At 45.3% G+C, this 15959-nt stretch overlaps 1 protein-coding gene across 1 annotated transcript in view; it reads right to left on the bottom strand.

Moving 5' to 3' along the window:
• The window catches only part of GALNT6 (polypeptide N-acetylgalactosaminyltransferase 6), a 101089-nt gene that overhangs the window by 36176 nt on the left and 48954 nt on the right, over positions 1-15959 (bottom strand). Inside the window, exon 3 of the mRNA XM_040425911.1 lies at positions 42-214. Coding sequence (XP_040281845.1) covers positions 42-214 — 173 coding nt within the window. The remainder of the gene's footprint in view (positions 1-41; positions 215-15959) is intronic.

The raw sequence follows: 15959 nt of genomic DNA, 5'->3' as shown, positions 1-15959 counted from the left end.
CAAACTGACAGATCAGAGTTAATTGTAGGGACTTCACTCACCATCTATACTGGCGTCATCTACTAGAATGACCTCTTTCAGGAGAATCGCCGGTGAGGTGTGTAATACACTGTACACAGTTCGGAGGAGTGTTGACCAGGCTTCATTATGGAATACTATAATTACACTGGTGGTTGGAAGTGGAGGACAACGCTTGAATTTCTGTTCAATACATCTAAAATGCAAATGAAAAATAATTTTAAGGGTTAGGTTTAAGTCAATTTATTTCGTAACCTTCTTGAAATGGTATCCTGAACATAGGACTCTGCTCCCAACCCCTGAAACAAAAAATGCCAATGAAGGGTTTGTACTATCCTCTGTGGGGCGGCCACACTGCAGACTTGTTCCTAGCTTTTCAACACCAGGGTGAATGATTCCTTTACAGGCCACATACCTCAATCCTAACTTCAAACAAGAGAAATGTTCCACATGAGAGCTCAGGTTTTCCTGCTGCCTTCAACAGGAACAATGATGCTCCTTTTATTCCGCCTGCTGACCAGCCATGGAGACAGCTGTTACAGTTTTGAGATTTTTTTTTCAGTTTTCGAAAGGGAAATTGCTAAAGAGGGGGTGACTTCCCCACATCAATTTAAATTGGTTTAGGGCCCTTTATTCTCTCATTTGATTTAGTGAAAGGCATTCTTGCACCCGCAGGGATCTTACTTTTTTTGCCTCCATTGTCACAGACACACCTGCCAAGGCAAGGACAGACACCCGCTGTGGAATATGAGCTCTCTCAAATCTTTCAGCTACTGGAGAAAAGCTCCCACAGATACAGCAATTGTCAAATGCAGCCTGATGACCCACTGTAGCATGTAAAAGTGCAGTTATAAGGTCCAAATGGAAGCCAAGTGCATTTACAGGAGATTGTGATGTCAGGCCATAGTCAGTGCACTCATCATTTTATATTCCAAGCAGGACGGTCTCAGTGGTATCCCGGACGGGTCTGATGGCTATTCACAAGATGCTAAGAGTGGCCCTGTACTGACTCCAAACTGGAGCCACACAATGAAATCTGGCCAAACCCAATACACAAACATGGAACTGAGAGGCTTCAATAGGTTTCAACACCACTTGGAAATAGCACTGAAGAAATTAAATGGGGCTCTACAGGTTTAAATAAACAAAGCCAAAATGGAGAGAGCTGGAATTTATCTAACTTGAACAGCCAAAAATTTCACGGAACTATATACACATCATGTCCATATATACAATATATGTGCTTTGTAATTTTCTCTTATGGGTTTCCCGGTTTAATGATATTGCTGAACTAACTTCTGTATAGGTCATCAATATCAAATGGGTGAACGGGGGGGGGGGGGGGTCTAACACCCAGCACCCCCACAATCAGCTGTTTTTTTTTTTTTAACAAATCTCTTTTTATTGAAAAAGCCAAGTGTATGACAATCAGCTGTTTTAGAAGGTTCTGGTGCAGGAATTATCACTTTGAATGGAGACACAAGGACAGCTCCATTCAAAGTCTACTGGTCTAGGGCCCTGCAGCACAGCTCCCATTCAAGTGAATGGGACCCCGACCGATCGGTCCTAAGGAAAGTTCATCAAGATCATTAATCCGGAAAACCTCCAAGTAAAACCAACAGAATGCCTTATCCTTAAACACAGACAAAATAAAGCCGAGTTACATTCAATTTTATTGTGCCAAGTATATGCTCAAGAGCAAGGATGCTCAACCTGCAGCCCCCAGCTGTTGTAAAACTACAACTCCCACCATACCCTGCTGTAGACTGTCCGGGCATGCTGGGAGTTGTAGTTTTACAACAACTGGAGGGACGCAGGTTGGGCATCTCTGCTCAAAAGGATTCATAGTTCAATGTAACCAGTCATTCCTAGAAGGTGTTCATTTTTAAATAAATATTAACAGACAATGTACTTAATGGTCGTGACATTAATCAGGTGTCATTAGAAATAAAGCATTTTTTGGGGGCGTGACTTGCAGCCGAGTGGAGAGGACGGCTTTCCGGGGAGCTCCCAAGCACCAGTGTTCATCGGGTACCATCAGACCCACTACGGTCTTTTTGCTGGCCCAGTCTGCCTGCCATAAGTCCCAGTGCATCATCAGCTACAAAAAGAGACCCCTTCAAGACTCAGCGGACCTCCGACACCCTAACGAAGGTGAAGGCCTACTAATCCCCGACCTCGATTTCCAGGACACTCAAGCGCCGGGAGGCGGAGCGGGGTAGTGACATCCAGCACACACGGATGACAAGACCCGCAGGGCTAGGAGATCCCTTGTCTGCCCAGCGCCACCTGGCTGGTCAGAATCGGCCTGTCGCGCGCACACAACACCACGGCCCTTCCATTACAGCCGGCCATCTTAGAAGACTCCCCCTTCAAACTAAACACCGGAGCCTATACCATACGTGCCACCGATCTTACCTTGGAGGAGAAGAAAACAGTAAGTGAGACACCCCCCCCCCCCCCTCTGTCAGCACACTATCTAGAACAACACATGCATATAGTCTGAATCCCTCTCACAGAGGAACCACGACTCTCACATGAGCATCCATCTTGGTCAGCTGCCCTAAACTAGAGAGAATCCGTCAGCATCCCCAATCAGGTACGCTGATCTTTTTCTCGTGCCTCACCTCACTCACAGTCTTCCTAACAAAGTCACTATACAAAGGCTTAACCTTAATGTTTGTCCTATAGACTTCTGCACTCAATAGTTGTAGGTCTGTCCACCTGACCGGACATTTAAAAGGGCCAGTGACCCAATTTTCCAGGCTATACAGTGTTCTATTTACATATCCACACCTTAAGCCCAGTATAAGACCTACGATATGTTATACTAAAATTCCGGCACCCGAGCACATGGGGACCAGCAATTAGAGGGACCTAAAAGACCGTACAACTACATTCAACTATTCACTCTAGGAGATCTGTACCTGCCTGACAGTAATGGTGAAAATCCATTTATACCCATTCTTTGTGATTTTTCTGTGATTTGCAATTTTTTCTATGAGTTGAATTGTTGTAGTTGCAGGTCATTGTCAGCAGGATGAGGACGCCGCAACGCGCCAGTCTTGGAGGGAGTTGGTTATCTGTCGGCCCACTTTTAAATACTGATTCAGTGGTCTACGTTGCAGCGGCCTCGGCCTGTTTCTAAGTTCAACATTATTGGATAGGGTATAACCTACTTGGCATTGTCATTTTGACTAATGTTGCACTGCCCAATACACCCCTCTTCCATAAAGTAACAATACCTCTAGATTTAGCCCTGCTGCTGACTGGAAGATTAGTTGACCCATATGCTCTCGTTTCAGCTTTACTGGCAGAGATTCCACTCTGCATTTTGTTGTTTTACATGTTTCATATGTTTTAGATCAGTACAACCCCCACCTCCTCTTACCCCTTACATCACACTTAGGGCACCAATAGGTAACATATCACATAGACAAACATCATCATCACATCCAGATACGTCTGGACAAACCTCCCTCAAGATTTAAATGGCCAACATTAGATTGGTTTTATATAATGTAAAAAGGTTTTAACTCCGCTATAAAAAGAAGTCAAATGCTACACGACTTCAAAAAAACTTGAGTGGATGTCCAGTTACTACAAGAAACACATTTCTTGGAGCCAAAAACCCCCTCCTTCTATAGACACTATTTTAAATCAGTGGTACCTCACACACGAACATCAAAAAATCTAGGGGAGTGTCCATCGCCATAGCCAAACACCTGTCAACAATGATCGAACGGGAATTTATTAAGTTTTACACATCCCTCTATCAGAATAATCCACCCGATACAACTAAACAGGCATAGGAAATAAAAAAGTCTGACATTACAGACTTTCTATCGCAACTATCTCTTCCAGCTCTACCAGTCACGTCACATGTTGACCTATTAAAACCCTTCTCAGTGGAGGAAGAGGTTAGATCCACCTTGTCGAGATGTCCAAAAGGCAAAGCCCCAGGACCGACGGCCTCCCTTGCTCCTATTACAAATCCTTCTCCTCGCCCCTACTACCTTGACTAACAGAAACGTTCAATGCCTATTTATCTGGGGCTCCTATCCCAAAACAATCATTAGAAGCTTATATCACACTGATCCACAAAGAAGAAAAATATCCTTCGAACTGTGGTAGCTATAGACCCATCTCTTTGTTGTTGAACACAGACCTGAAGCTCTATGCTAGCCTGTCGGCAAACAGAATGGGACTTCTAGTACCTAATTTAATCTCAAATGAACAGGTCGGGTTTGTGGTGGGCAGGGAGGGGGAAGGACAATACCATAAGAATACTGTCCATTCTACAGACAACCTCCCAGAAGAAGCAGTCACTGGTCCTATTGGGGACAGATACAGAAAAGTCTTTCGACAAGGTGGATTGGTCATACATGCGGCAAGTCTTACATAATTTTAATTTTCCCCTACCCTTCATAGAAGCCATCTTTGCAATGTACACATCTTCGTCTGCTAGATTACGTATTAATTATTCTTTAACATTCCCCTTTCAGATCTGTAACGGCACACGACAGGGTTGCCCACTTTCCCCCATACTATTTGTACTCTCACTTGGACCCCTCTTACAAAAGATAAGTGAACACCCTGATATAGTGGGATTTACAAGCAGGAAAATCACACACAGTGTAGCTGCATATGCAGATGACATCCTTGTGATAATCACAAACCCCATAGCCGCCTTCCTGGCTCTACAACTTACATTACGGGAATACGGACATATATCCAATTTAAAAATAAATACTTCCAAATTAGAAGCCCTTGGAGTGAACATTTGCGCTGAGGAGCTTAAGACCCTGCAAACAAAATACCCTTTCCAATGGCCCTCCACTCACATTACCTATCTAGGTCCTAAAATAAGTGCATCCTGGAAAGATCTGTACACACTCAACTATGCTCCTATACCTAGATCATTCCAGTCCACATTAGAGTCATGGTCCCTGTAGTTTCTCTCCTGGATGGGAAGTAAAAACCTTATCAAGGCAATACTATTGCCAAAGTTACTATACTAATTCCAGACTCCCCACTTAGTTACACCAACGGTGAGGCAGCAAGATGTATGGGACACTTCCCCACATCTAGACACAGCGGGACCACTGTCGGACTGTGTCCACCCCTTTATGGGAGTAGATGCAATATTCTACTATTAAACTTCACTAGACATATTCCCCTGATGAGTCCCTAAGTAGGGATGAAACGTGGCATGTAGGGAAATAGTGAGGGCAAGTATAGGGAATAGGCCCCTAACTAGGGACAGGTTCCATATGGGGTCGCCCCATCGGGCAGGTTCTCTGTGTCTGCTAGGCAGTCAATGTATTAGCCCCCCTCCTATTTATCACTTATGAGGGAATTAGAACTATGGTGTACTACTGTATAGCTGCTCTTGACACTCAGACACATCAGAGCACCAGTCTTCAATGTCCTTGGCCACTGCATTTTGAGGATATTCTCTAATCACACACCTGTTGTTTACCTACAAGACTGGACCGCATATTAGGTCCAGACAACATTTGGGTGTGTTAATATCGATTCAGTCTTTTTTGACTTGCGCACTGTATTTGGTGTTTGTGTTCTTTTTTTATTGTTTTATGGCATATCTAGTAAAACTTACATTTTAGACTATTAGGATACCCGGTCCACAAAGTATTTTGCTGATTGTCTTGGGAGTGCGACCCTATACCTCGGCACGTTTGATCTGAGTGCACTGAGGTTGCTTGTAAAATTTTATTCCAAACCCTCCCTATCCCCCTCCCGTCTACCTTCTTCACGTCAATTAGTAAAAACGTACAAACAAGTACTTATGGAGAGGCAAGATACTCCCTCCTCAAGCAACATAAATCGCAAGGCGGCATGGCCCTACGAGATTGGCAACTTTATTACAAAGCATTACATCTTACTACGCTGATAAATTGGGTAAGAGTAGACGGCAATACATTTTGGATACCATCAGAAGAACACCAAACAAGTATCCCGCTACGCTCCTTAGTTTGGAGTAGAGACAGCCCGCAAGCTATACTAAGCACACAAAATTTGGTCACCAAATCCACACTCAAGATCTGGCATGCTCTCAAAGACAGACTCAGCCTGGCTCTATCTCCATTAATGTCAGTTGCAGATCTTTCAGAACTATATCTCCCAAATTTCACGAACTCACCCTTAAAAGTAGCAGATCTAAGGCATATCTCAATACTTTCCTGTCTAAACATAGAAGGGGGCGAAGACCCACTAGACTCCACACCACTACATTTACTACAAGAAGCACATATCCGATCACTAATGCGGAACTACCTCAAAAACTCTGATCTCGGGAGAGACCTTACGCCATTCGAAAAAGTGTTGGCAACCACACATCCCCCAAGACATTTGCTTTCCCAGACATACAACCTTCTCCAACAGCTGAAGTACCCCCTCAACAGAGGGTATATTCAGGAGTGGAGCAAGGACTTAGATAGTGGACAGAATTAGATATCAAACAACTGTACTGATTTTCACATGGCATTTCTAGATGCACACGAATACAGGAAAATTCTTTCAAGTTGCTCACAAGATGGTACCTCACCCCAGTAAGTCTTAAGCAAATGAAATGCCATGGCTCTGATATTTGCTGGAAATGTACCCAGTCACAAGGCGCTTATTTCCACATGTGGTGGACCTGCTCGGTTCTGCAGCCTTTCTGGTCTGAAGTTATGGGGTTGATTAAACAAATCTGCTCCCTACATAACCTTCCTACCCCCATATCAGAATTACTGAATATCAGATTGCAAGATATTCCCCAAAATAAACCGAAACTAGTGCTTTATCTGGAATCAGCAGCCAAATCTCTAATTCCACAACATTGGAATCAACCAAAGTCCCCCACTCTGTCACAGTGGCTGTAAAAGGTGGACCACATATACCACATGGAGGAATTATCAGCCTGGAAAACCAGATCATACCAAAATTTCCAGCGGACTTGGGCCGATTGGACATCATCTCGGAAAACGAGTTCTTTCCTTCACAAACTCTCAGACTCCATTCAGTCTACGTGCCCCCATAGTTAAATAATAGTGCATGATTACTTTCGCCCCCCCCCCCCTCCACATCCCCCCTGTTTTTGTTTTCATAACCAATGTTATATTCTATTAGACATTGTAATATATCTTAGAAGACTACATGTCTTGGAGCTCTACCGTCCAGTTCGCCTTACTTCATTTTACCCAGCGGAGCTAAGAGAGGGCGACTTGGTGACGAGGCGCCTAGATTAACTATGTGATTACCTGTGTTTGTTATGCACTTTAATCTTTGTATTATGTGTCACTCATAATCTTGAAAAATCTATAAAATTGAAAATAAAAAAAATTAAGCATTTGTTCAGTTTTGTTTATTTTTTTTTTAATTCTTTTATTTTTAAACCTTCCCTGGAACTGGTCATAAATATGAAGATACACACTTCCTTCCTGTAATTCACCCATAGACCAGGTATATCTAGTCTTCAACAGTCATTTTCTCACCCACCATTTTCTAATACTAATAAGACTAATATTATTAATAATGAGATGACTCTGCACATTCTGCCCGTTATATGGCAAAGCTGACAAGTGAGCAGAAGAAAACAGGATGCTAGTTCCAAGCGTGAAAATGGGAATGTTTCAAGATTTTATTTTTAATGGTTACATTTTACTGGCTAGGGCAGCGCTAAAGGCCGGCCATCAGTGCCGGTGACGTCACCGGGCTCCCTGGCAGCCCCATGGAGAGCCCCGGTACGTCACCGGAACTCCTAAAAATGCCTTTGCCCTGCGCGATTTAGCGCAGGGCAAAGGAGAGCATTGGAGCATGAACTGCTCCAATGCTCAAGTCAGGGGGGCTGCCTGGGTGAAAATGGAGGTATGTCCGTATTCAGCTCTGAACCAGGACAACCCCTTTAACTGGCAGAATTGTATTTATTTGTGACACATTCCCTTTCAGTCACAGACTAAAGCTGGCCATACATCTTCAATAGATTTTGGCTTAACATCTATTCCTAGCCCCTTCAGCTGATAAGTATGCCTTCCGACTCCCCACACAAAATGTATGCTCAGTGTTCTCAATGGAGATGTCACAATCTGCTGCTCTACCGGCACTGGATTCCGCCATCTTCCTCCCAGTCGCCGCTGCCCTTCTTCATCTCCTTGCTGTGGTGGGACTCTCACGAACAGATCCCAGTAGCATCAAATGTCCAGGGGACATGGGCCGTGGCGGATTACAATAGGGACGTTCAGGTCAGCAGCCCCGAGCCCAGCTCTGTTGGGGGGCCCAACGCCGACCCGAACGCCCACATACTACTGCGGTGGGGCACGGGAGCGCATAGCTCCCTGTCCCGTCGCCGATCACCGCCATAGGCTTCAGGCCTAGTAGGCCTGAGGCCTATGCGGTATTGAAATCCCAGGCGCAGGAGGGCGTGATGATGTCATCGCATGCCTGTGCCGGGATGCAGCACTGTGACGTGTGCACGCCTGCCTCATCCCGCCTTCCTCTGCGAGCAAGTGCCTGGCCCTGGACATAGGTGAGTATTTCGCTTTTAATTATTATTATTATTTTTTTTATTTCATGTGCCTACTTTGGGGGACATGTGGGGGGGGGACACACAGGAGGACATATTCGTGAAGAGACATCGAGTACATCGGGGGGGATGTGGGGGCTGTGTGGGGCCAAATTATTATGGGAGGGACTACTATGTGGGGGCAGTGTGGGTAAATTGCCATGTGGGGACAGTGTGGGTAAATTGCCATGTGGGGACAGTGTGGGTAAATTGCCATGTGGGGACAGTGTGGGTAAATTGCCATGTGGGGACAGAGTGGGTAAATTGCCATGTGCGGACAGTGTGGGGAAATTGCCATGTGGGGACAGTGTGGGGAAATTGCCATGTGCGGACAGTGTGGGGAAATTGCCATGTGGGGACAGTGTGGGGAAATTGCCATGTGGGGACAGTGTGGGAAAATTGCCATGTGCGGACAGTGTGGGGAAATTGCTAAGTGGGGGCAAATTACTATATTGGGCAGTGTGGGGCAAATTACTATGTAGGGGAAATTACTGTGTGGGGGAAAACTACTATATAGAGGCAGTGTGGGGCAAATTACTATGTGGGGGCAGTGTGGTGGAAATTACTATATGAGGGTGTTGCTATTGGGGGGGCACTGTAGGGGCACTTCTATTATTTTTGGGGACACTATACAGGGATTATTGCCTGGAGCACAATAGAGGGTGTTATTATTACTGGGGGCACTCTAGGGGACATTATAGCTGCTGTGGACACTATAGGAACATTTGGGGTAATTTATCAAGCTGGTGTAAAGCAGAACTGGCTAAGTTGCCCATAGCAGCCAATCAAGTTCCACCATTCATTTTTGACAGCTCTTTTGGAAATCCAGTTCTACTTTATACCAGTTTGATAAATGACTCCAATTATGTCTATTAGGGTCACTATTTTTTCAGCAGTATAGTACCTGGGGCATTGGGGAGCACAACGGGCACAGTATTGGGAGTGGCAACAGGAGGACACTGTGGGGACACCAGCATGGGGAGGTTGATGGAAAAATTTTAAAACCTAACGTGTCTGTGTTACAAACTGTAGAGACGAGATGTGGCTGAAAGAATTTGTCATGGTGGTCTGGGTCAAATGGAGGAGAAGAGGAAAGAGAAGAGGAAAGAGAAGGTCTACATGACAGGAGAGGTCACTGGATGTAAGAGGTATCTGGTGCTGTATTCTCCTCAATGTCTTTTTTATTATAATTATATGTATTTTAAATTTGGCGACCAAATTTTTCAGTTTAGGACCCAATTTGGGGTAATTTTTTTTCAGTCTGAAGATGTCATATGGCCTAGAAAGAGACTGTGGCGCTCATGAAGCACCGCTGCCTCTTAAACTAAACTCAAATGGAGGGAGGGGACCAAGTTGGGTAGACAGCCCCGGACCTATCATGCACTTAATCCGCCCCTTGACATTGGTATTATAAGGGAGCCTCCCCATCCAGGTCTATTAGGTCCCCTGGATCTGCTTAGGTGTTGTTGTCTGCTTTTTTAAAGCCAAACCCATATCAACCTATTGTGCCCTCACCATTTTTGGTAATCTGTTACTGGGGAGAGGGCATTAAGTTGCTGCCAGACACCTTTAGTGCCACCCTGAAAACAAAGGTTCAGGCAACAAAGGTTCTTTACTCCAACATCTTTCAGGGGACAGTTTGCACCCAAACAGGTTCTATTCAGGGAAAAATGGATGGTTTTTGCATGCAAGTTCAATCAGTTTTGTCTTCAACTGCGTTTAGTGGGTTTTTTTTTCCGTGCTGATGCAATCAGTTTTAGTGTGTTTTTCACACACGTGAAGAAAAACTGAACAGCAATCTACATCTCCCACCAACCATCAGTGTTGCATCTGGATGCCTTCCATTTTTCACACAAGCCCCATTCACTTCTATGGAGCCAGGGCTGAGTGAAACACACACAATACAGAACATGCTCCAATTTTTCCTGAACGCAAAGATGATTTGCGAAAAACAACGTTCATGTGCACAGACCAATAGAAATGAACGGGTCAGGATTCAGTCCGGATGCTATGTGTTCACTACATGCATTACATACGGACGGAAAACTCGCTTGTGTGATAGAGCTCTAGCTTACATTGTAATGGAAAGAACAGAAATAAAGAGCAATTCACTTTTCTAAGGTCAATGACAATAAAAAGCTAAAGAAATGGCAAACCTCCTAGTGACTCATATTAGGGGACAGGTTTAAATCAGTTGTATGACAGTCTACTTTTGCTTCCCAGAAATAGCACTATTCTTGTCATGATCTCTGACTGGTATTGTATTTCACCCCAATTCAATAGGATTGTAGAATCTATAATAGGATACACACACAGATACAAAAGGAGGGAACATAAGACCCTTTCTATGGTCACGAATAACCATCATTGTTCATCAGTCATGCTCAGGTTGTTATTTATATACCAATATACGTACCCTGGATTCTAAAGTGCTTTGAATGTAATAAGTATATATATATATATATATATATATATATATATATATATATATATATATATATATAAATTATATATTTTATTTATTATAATTTACATTCATATTTGATTCATTTTCCTGTCACTCTATTGAATGGATATGCTCATGGTAGCAGCCAGTGCCTAATGAAACAAATCACTGTAAGGCCTCCTGCACACGACCGTTGTGTGCATCCGCATCCGTGGTTCCGTTTTCCGTCTTTTTTCGCGGACCCATTGACTTTCAATGGGTCCGTGGAAAAATCGGAAGATGCACCGTTTGGCAGCCGCATCCGTGATCCGTGTTTCCTGGCCGTGAAAAAAATATGACCTGTCCTATTTTTTTCACGGTCAACGGTTCGCGGACCCATTCAAGTCAATGGGTCCGTGAAAAATCACGGATGCACACAAGATTGTCATCCGCGTCCGTGATCCGTGTCCGTTTTTTCCTATCATTTCAATGGCAAACTTGACTTAGATTTTTTTTTTCATTTTTCATGTCCGTGGATCCTCCAAAAATCAAGGAAGACCCACGGACGAAAAAACGGTCACGGATCACGGACCAACGGAACCCCGTTTTGCGGACCGTGAAAAAATACTGTCGTGTGCAGGAGGCCTAAGGCCTCCTGCACACGACCGTTGTGTGCACCCGTGGCCGTTGTGCCGTTTTCCGTTTTTTTTCGCGGACCCATTGACTTTGGCCTCATGCACACGACCGTATTTTTTTCCGGTCCGCAAAAACGGGTTCCGTTTTTCCGTGACCGTTTTTTCGTCCGTGGGTCTTCCTTGATTTTTGGAGGATCCACGGACATGAAAAAACTGTCGTTTTGGTGTCCGCCTGGCCGTGCGGAGCCAAACGGATCCGTCCTGAATTAAAATGCAAGTCAATGGGACGGATCCGTTTGACGTTGACACAATATGGTGCAATTTCAAACGGATCCGTCCCCCATTGACTTTCAATGTAAAGTCAGGAGTTAATATACCATAGGATCGGAGTTTTCTCCAATCCGATGGTATATTTTAACTTGAAGCGTCCCCATCACCATGGGAATGCCTCTATGTTAGAATATACCGTCGGATTTGAGTTACATCGTGAAACTCAAATCCGACAGTATATTCTAACACAGAGGCGTTCCCATGGTGATGGGGACGCTTCAGGTTAGAATATACTAAAATAACTGTGTACATGACTGCCCCCTGCTGCCTGGCAGGTGCTGCCAGGCAGCAGGGGGCAGCCCCCCCCCCCCTGTAGTTAACACATTGGTGGCCAGTGCGGCCGGCCCCCCCCCCCTCCCCTGTAGTTAACTCGTTGGTGGCCAGTGGGCCCTCTCCCCTCCCTCCCCCTCCTAAATAAAATCTCCCCCCCTATCATTGGTGGCAGCGGAGAGTACCGATCGGAGTCCCAGTTTAAATCGCTGGGGCTCCGATCGGTAACCATGGCAACCAGGACGCTACTGCTGTCCCGGTTGCCATGGTTACTTAGCAATTTGTAGAACCATTATACTTACCTGCGAGGCTGCGATGTCTGCGTCCGGCCGGGAGCTCCTCCTACTGGTAAGTGACAGGTCTGTGCGGCGCATTGCTTAATGACCTGTCACTTACCAGTAGGAGGAGCTCCCGGCCGGACGCAGAGATCGCAGCTCGCAGGTAAGTATAATGGTTCTACAAATTGCTAAGTAACCATGGCAACCGGGACAGCAGTAGCGTCCTGGTTGCCATGGTTACCGATCGGAGCCCCAGCGATTAAACTGGGACTCCGATCGGTACTCTCCGCTGCCACCAATGATAGGGGGGGGGAGATTTTAATTAGGAGGGGGAGGGAGGGGAGAAGGCCCACTGGCCACCAACGAGTTAACTACAGGGGAGGGAGGGGGGGCCGGCCGCACTGGCCACCAATGTGTTAACTACAGGGGGGGGGCCACTGGCCACCAATGTGTTAACTACAGGGGGGGGCTGCCCCCTGCTGCCTGGCAGCACCTGCCAGGCAGCAGGGGGCAGTCATGTACACAGTTCTTTTAGTATATTCTAACCTGAAGCGTCCCCATCACCATGGGGACACCTCTGTGTTAGAATATACTGTCGGTTCTGAGTTTTCACGAAGTGAAAACTCAGCTATGAAAAAGCTTTTATGCAGACGGATCTTCGGATCCGTCTGTATAAAAAGTAACCTACGGCCACGGATCACGGACACGGATGCCAATCTTGTGTGCATCCGTGTTCTTTCACGGACCCATTGACTTGAATGGGTCCGTGAACCGTTGTCCGTCAAAAAAATAGGACAGGTCATTTTTTTGACGGACAGGATACACGGATCACGGATGCGGCTGCAAAACGGTGCATTTTCCGATTTTTCCACGGACCCATTGAAAGTCAATGGGTCCGCGAAAAAAAACGAAAAACGGCACAACGGCCACAGATGCACACAACGGTCGTGTGCATGAGGCCTTTCAATGAGTCCGTGGAAAAATCGGAAAATGCACCGTTTTGCAGCCGCATCCGTGATCCGTGTTTCCTGGCCGTGAAAAAAATATGACCTGTCCTATTTTTTTTTTAACGGCCAACGGTTCACGGACCCATTCAAGTCAATGGGTCCGTGAAAGAACACGGATGCACACAAGATTGGCATCCGTGTCAGTGATCCGTAGGTTACTTTTTATACAGACGGATCCGAAGATCCGTCTGCATAAAAGCTCTTTCAGAGATGAGTTTTCACTTCGTGAAAACTCAGAACCGACAGTATATTCTAACACAGAGGCGTCCCCATGGTGATAAGGACGCTTCTAGTTAGAATATACTACGAACTGTGTACATGACTGCCCCCTGCTGCCTGGCAGCACCCGATCTCTTACAGGGGGCTGTGATCCACACAATTAACCCCTCAGGTGCTGCACCTGAGGGGTTAATTGTGCATATCATAGCCCCCTATAAGAGATCAGGGGCTGCCAGGCAGGAGGGGGCAGACCCTCCTCCCTCCCCAGTTTGAATATCATGCACACAACCGTATTTTTTCACGGTCCGCAAAAACGGGGTTCCGTTGGTCCGTGATCCGTGACCGTTTTTTCGTCCGTGGGTCTTCCTTGATTTTTGGAGGATCCACGGACATGAAATTACAATAGAGGGGGGGAGGGGAGGCCGCACACTGGCCACCAATGATATTCAAACTGGGGAGGGAGGGGCGTCTGCCCCCTGCTGCCTGGCAGCCCCTGATCTCTTACAGGGGGCTATGATACGCACAATTAACCCCTTCAGGTGCGGCACCTGAAGGGTTAATTGTGCTGATCACAGCCCCCTGTAAGAGATCGGGTGCTGCCAGGCAGCAGGGGGCAGTCATGTACACAGTTTGTAGTATATTCTAACTAGAAGCGTCCCAATCACTATGGGAACGCCTCTGTGTTAGAATATACTGTCGGATCTGAGTTTCACGATGTAACCTCATATCCGACAGTATAGTCTAACATAGAGGCGTTCCCATGGTGATGGGGACGCTTCAAGTTAAAATATACCATCGGATTGGAGAAAACTCTGATCCTATATTAACTCCTGACTTTACATTGAAAGTCAATGAGGGACGGATCCGTTTGAAATTGCACCATATTGTGTCAACGTCAAACGGATCCGTCCCCATTGACTTGCATTGTAATTCAGGACGGATCCGTTTGGCTCCGCACGGCCAGGCGGACACCAAAACGACTGTTTTTTCATGTCCGTGGATCCTCCAAAAATCAAGGAAGACCCACGGACGAAAAAACGGTCACGGATCACGGACCAACAGAACCCCGTTTTTGCGGACCGTGAAAAAATACGGTTGTGTGCATGAGGCCTTAAAGCAGGGGTGCACAACCTGCGGCCCGGGGGCCACATGCGGCCCTCGATACCATTCTGTGCGGCACCTAACCATCTGGTAACAGACATGTATGTCTATGTCTTACAGCTGCTCACATGTATCTTTTATGTATTGTCCCATTATATGGGAATACTAGAAGTGTAACTAGACATTTATGATACATACTGTATGTTCAATATGTTCAATATGCCAAAAATATAGTATTTCAGTTGGTAATACCTCTTCAAGTTTTATTTTCGGCCCTTGGAATTGGTTTAGGCTGACAATGTGGCCCCCAACCAGAAAAGGTTGTGCACCCCTGGCTTAAAGGGTGAAATTTGTACAGTTGGCAGGGATTTTAAATGGTGTATCTTTTAAAATATACTTATTTCTGCCACATGGTCCTGTACTTACTTTCTTTTACTTCTGTGGTCTGTTAAAAAATGTATGACCGGCATTAGTTTGACCATTGTGATCCCCTCACACTAAGAACAAGGAAACTCCAAGTTTCCATTCCTTATTGGAATGGATATGTTCTATTATGGCCCTTCCTAATTATTTATGTGGAAAGTGGCTGTGAACGTGAGGTCAATTTTTGGACCTGAAATAACGCTCCTCGGCAATATTGTGGGTTCCACCTGAACAGATAATACTTTTATGGCTGGATACACTGTCAGAAAGCTACAACCTTGTAAAAAGGGAAGTCCGACTACACAGAAAAACACAGATTTTCATCACTTCCAATAAATGTTGATGGGAACACACTTTCACACAATAGTTTCATAAAAACAGCTTCAGTTCCTAAAATTGTCTGCATACTGGAAAATGAAAAATTCTGCTGAAAAGATGTGATAGTTACATTTTTGGTAATTTTCGATGTCGATGCTGAGACATAAATATTTTCCATTCACAAAAGCAAAGAAAGGTGAGCAAAGTAAATGCTATTGCACATAACTTGCATCCCACTGGTTCTGGTTAGTGTGGATGCCCAAATTTTTTCTTTAAACCTGCATACTCCAATGAAGAGGATCTTTGAGTGACAAGCTGTTAAAGGGGTTGTCCGAAATTTTAATTTTTTTTTTTAGAAAAGCCCTGCAA

Source organism: Bufo bufo, chromosome 3 (genome assembly GCF_905171765.1).
Source record: "Bufo bufo chromosome 3, aBufBuf1.1, whole genome shotgun sequence".
Lineage (NCBI taxonomy): Eukaryota > Metazoa > Chordata > Amphibia > Anura > Bufonidae > Bufo > Bufo bufo.
Note: the sequence above shows the minus strand (reverse complement) of the source record. Positions and strands in the feature narration are given on the sequence as shown.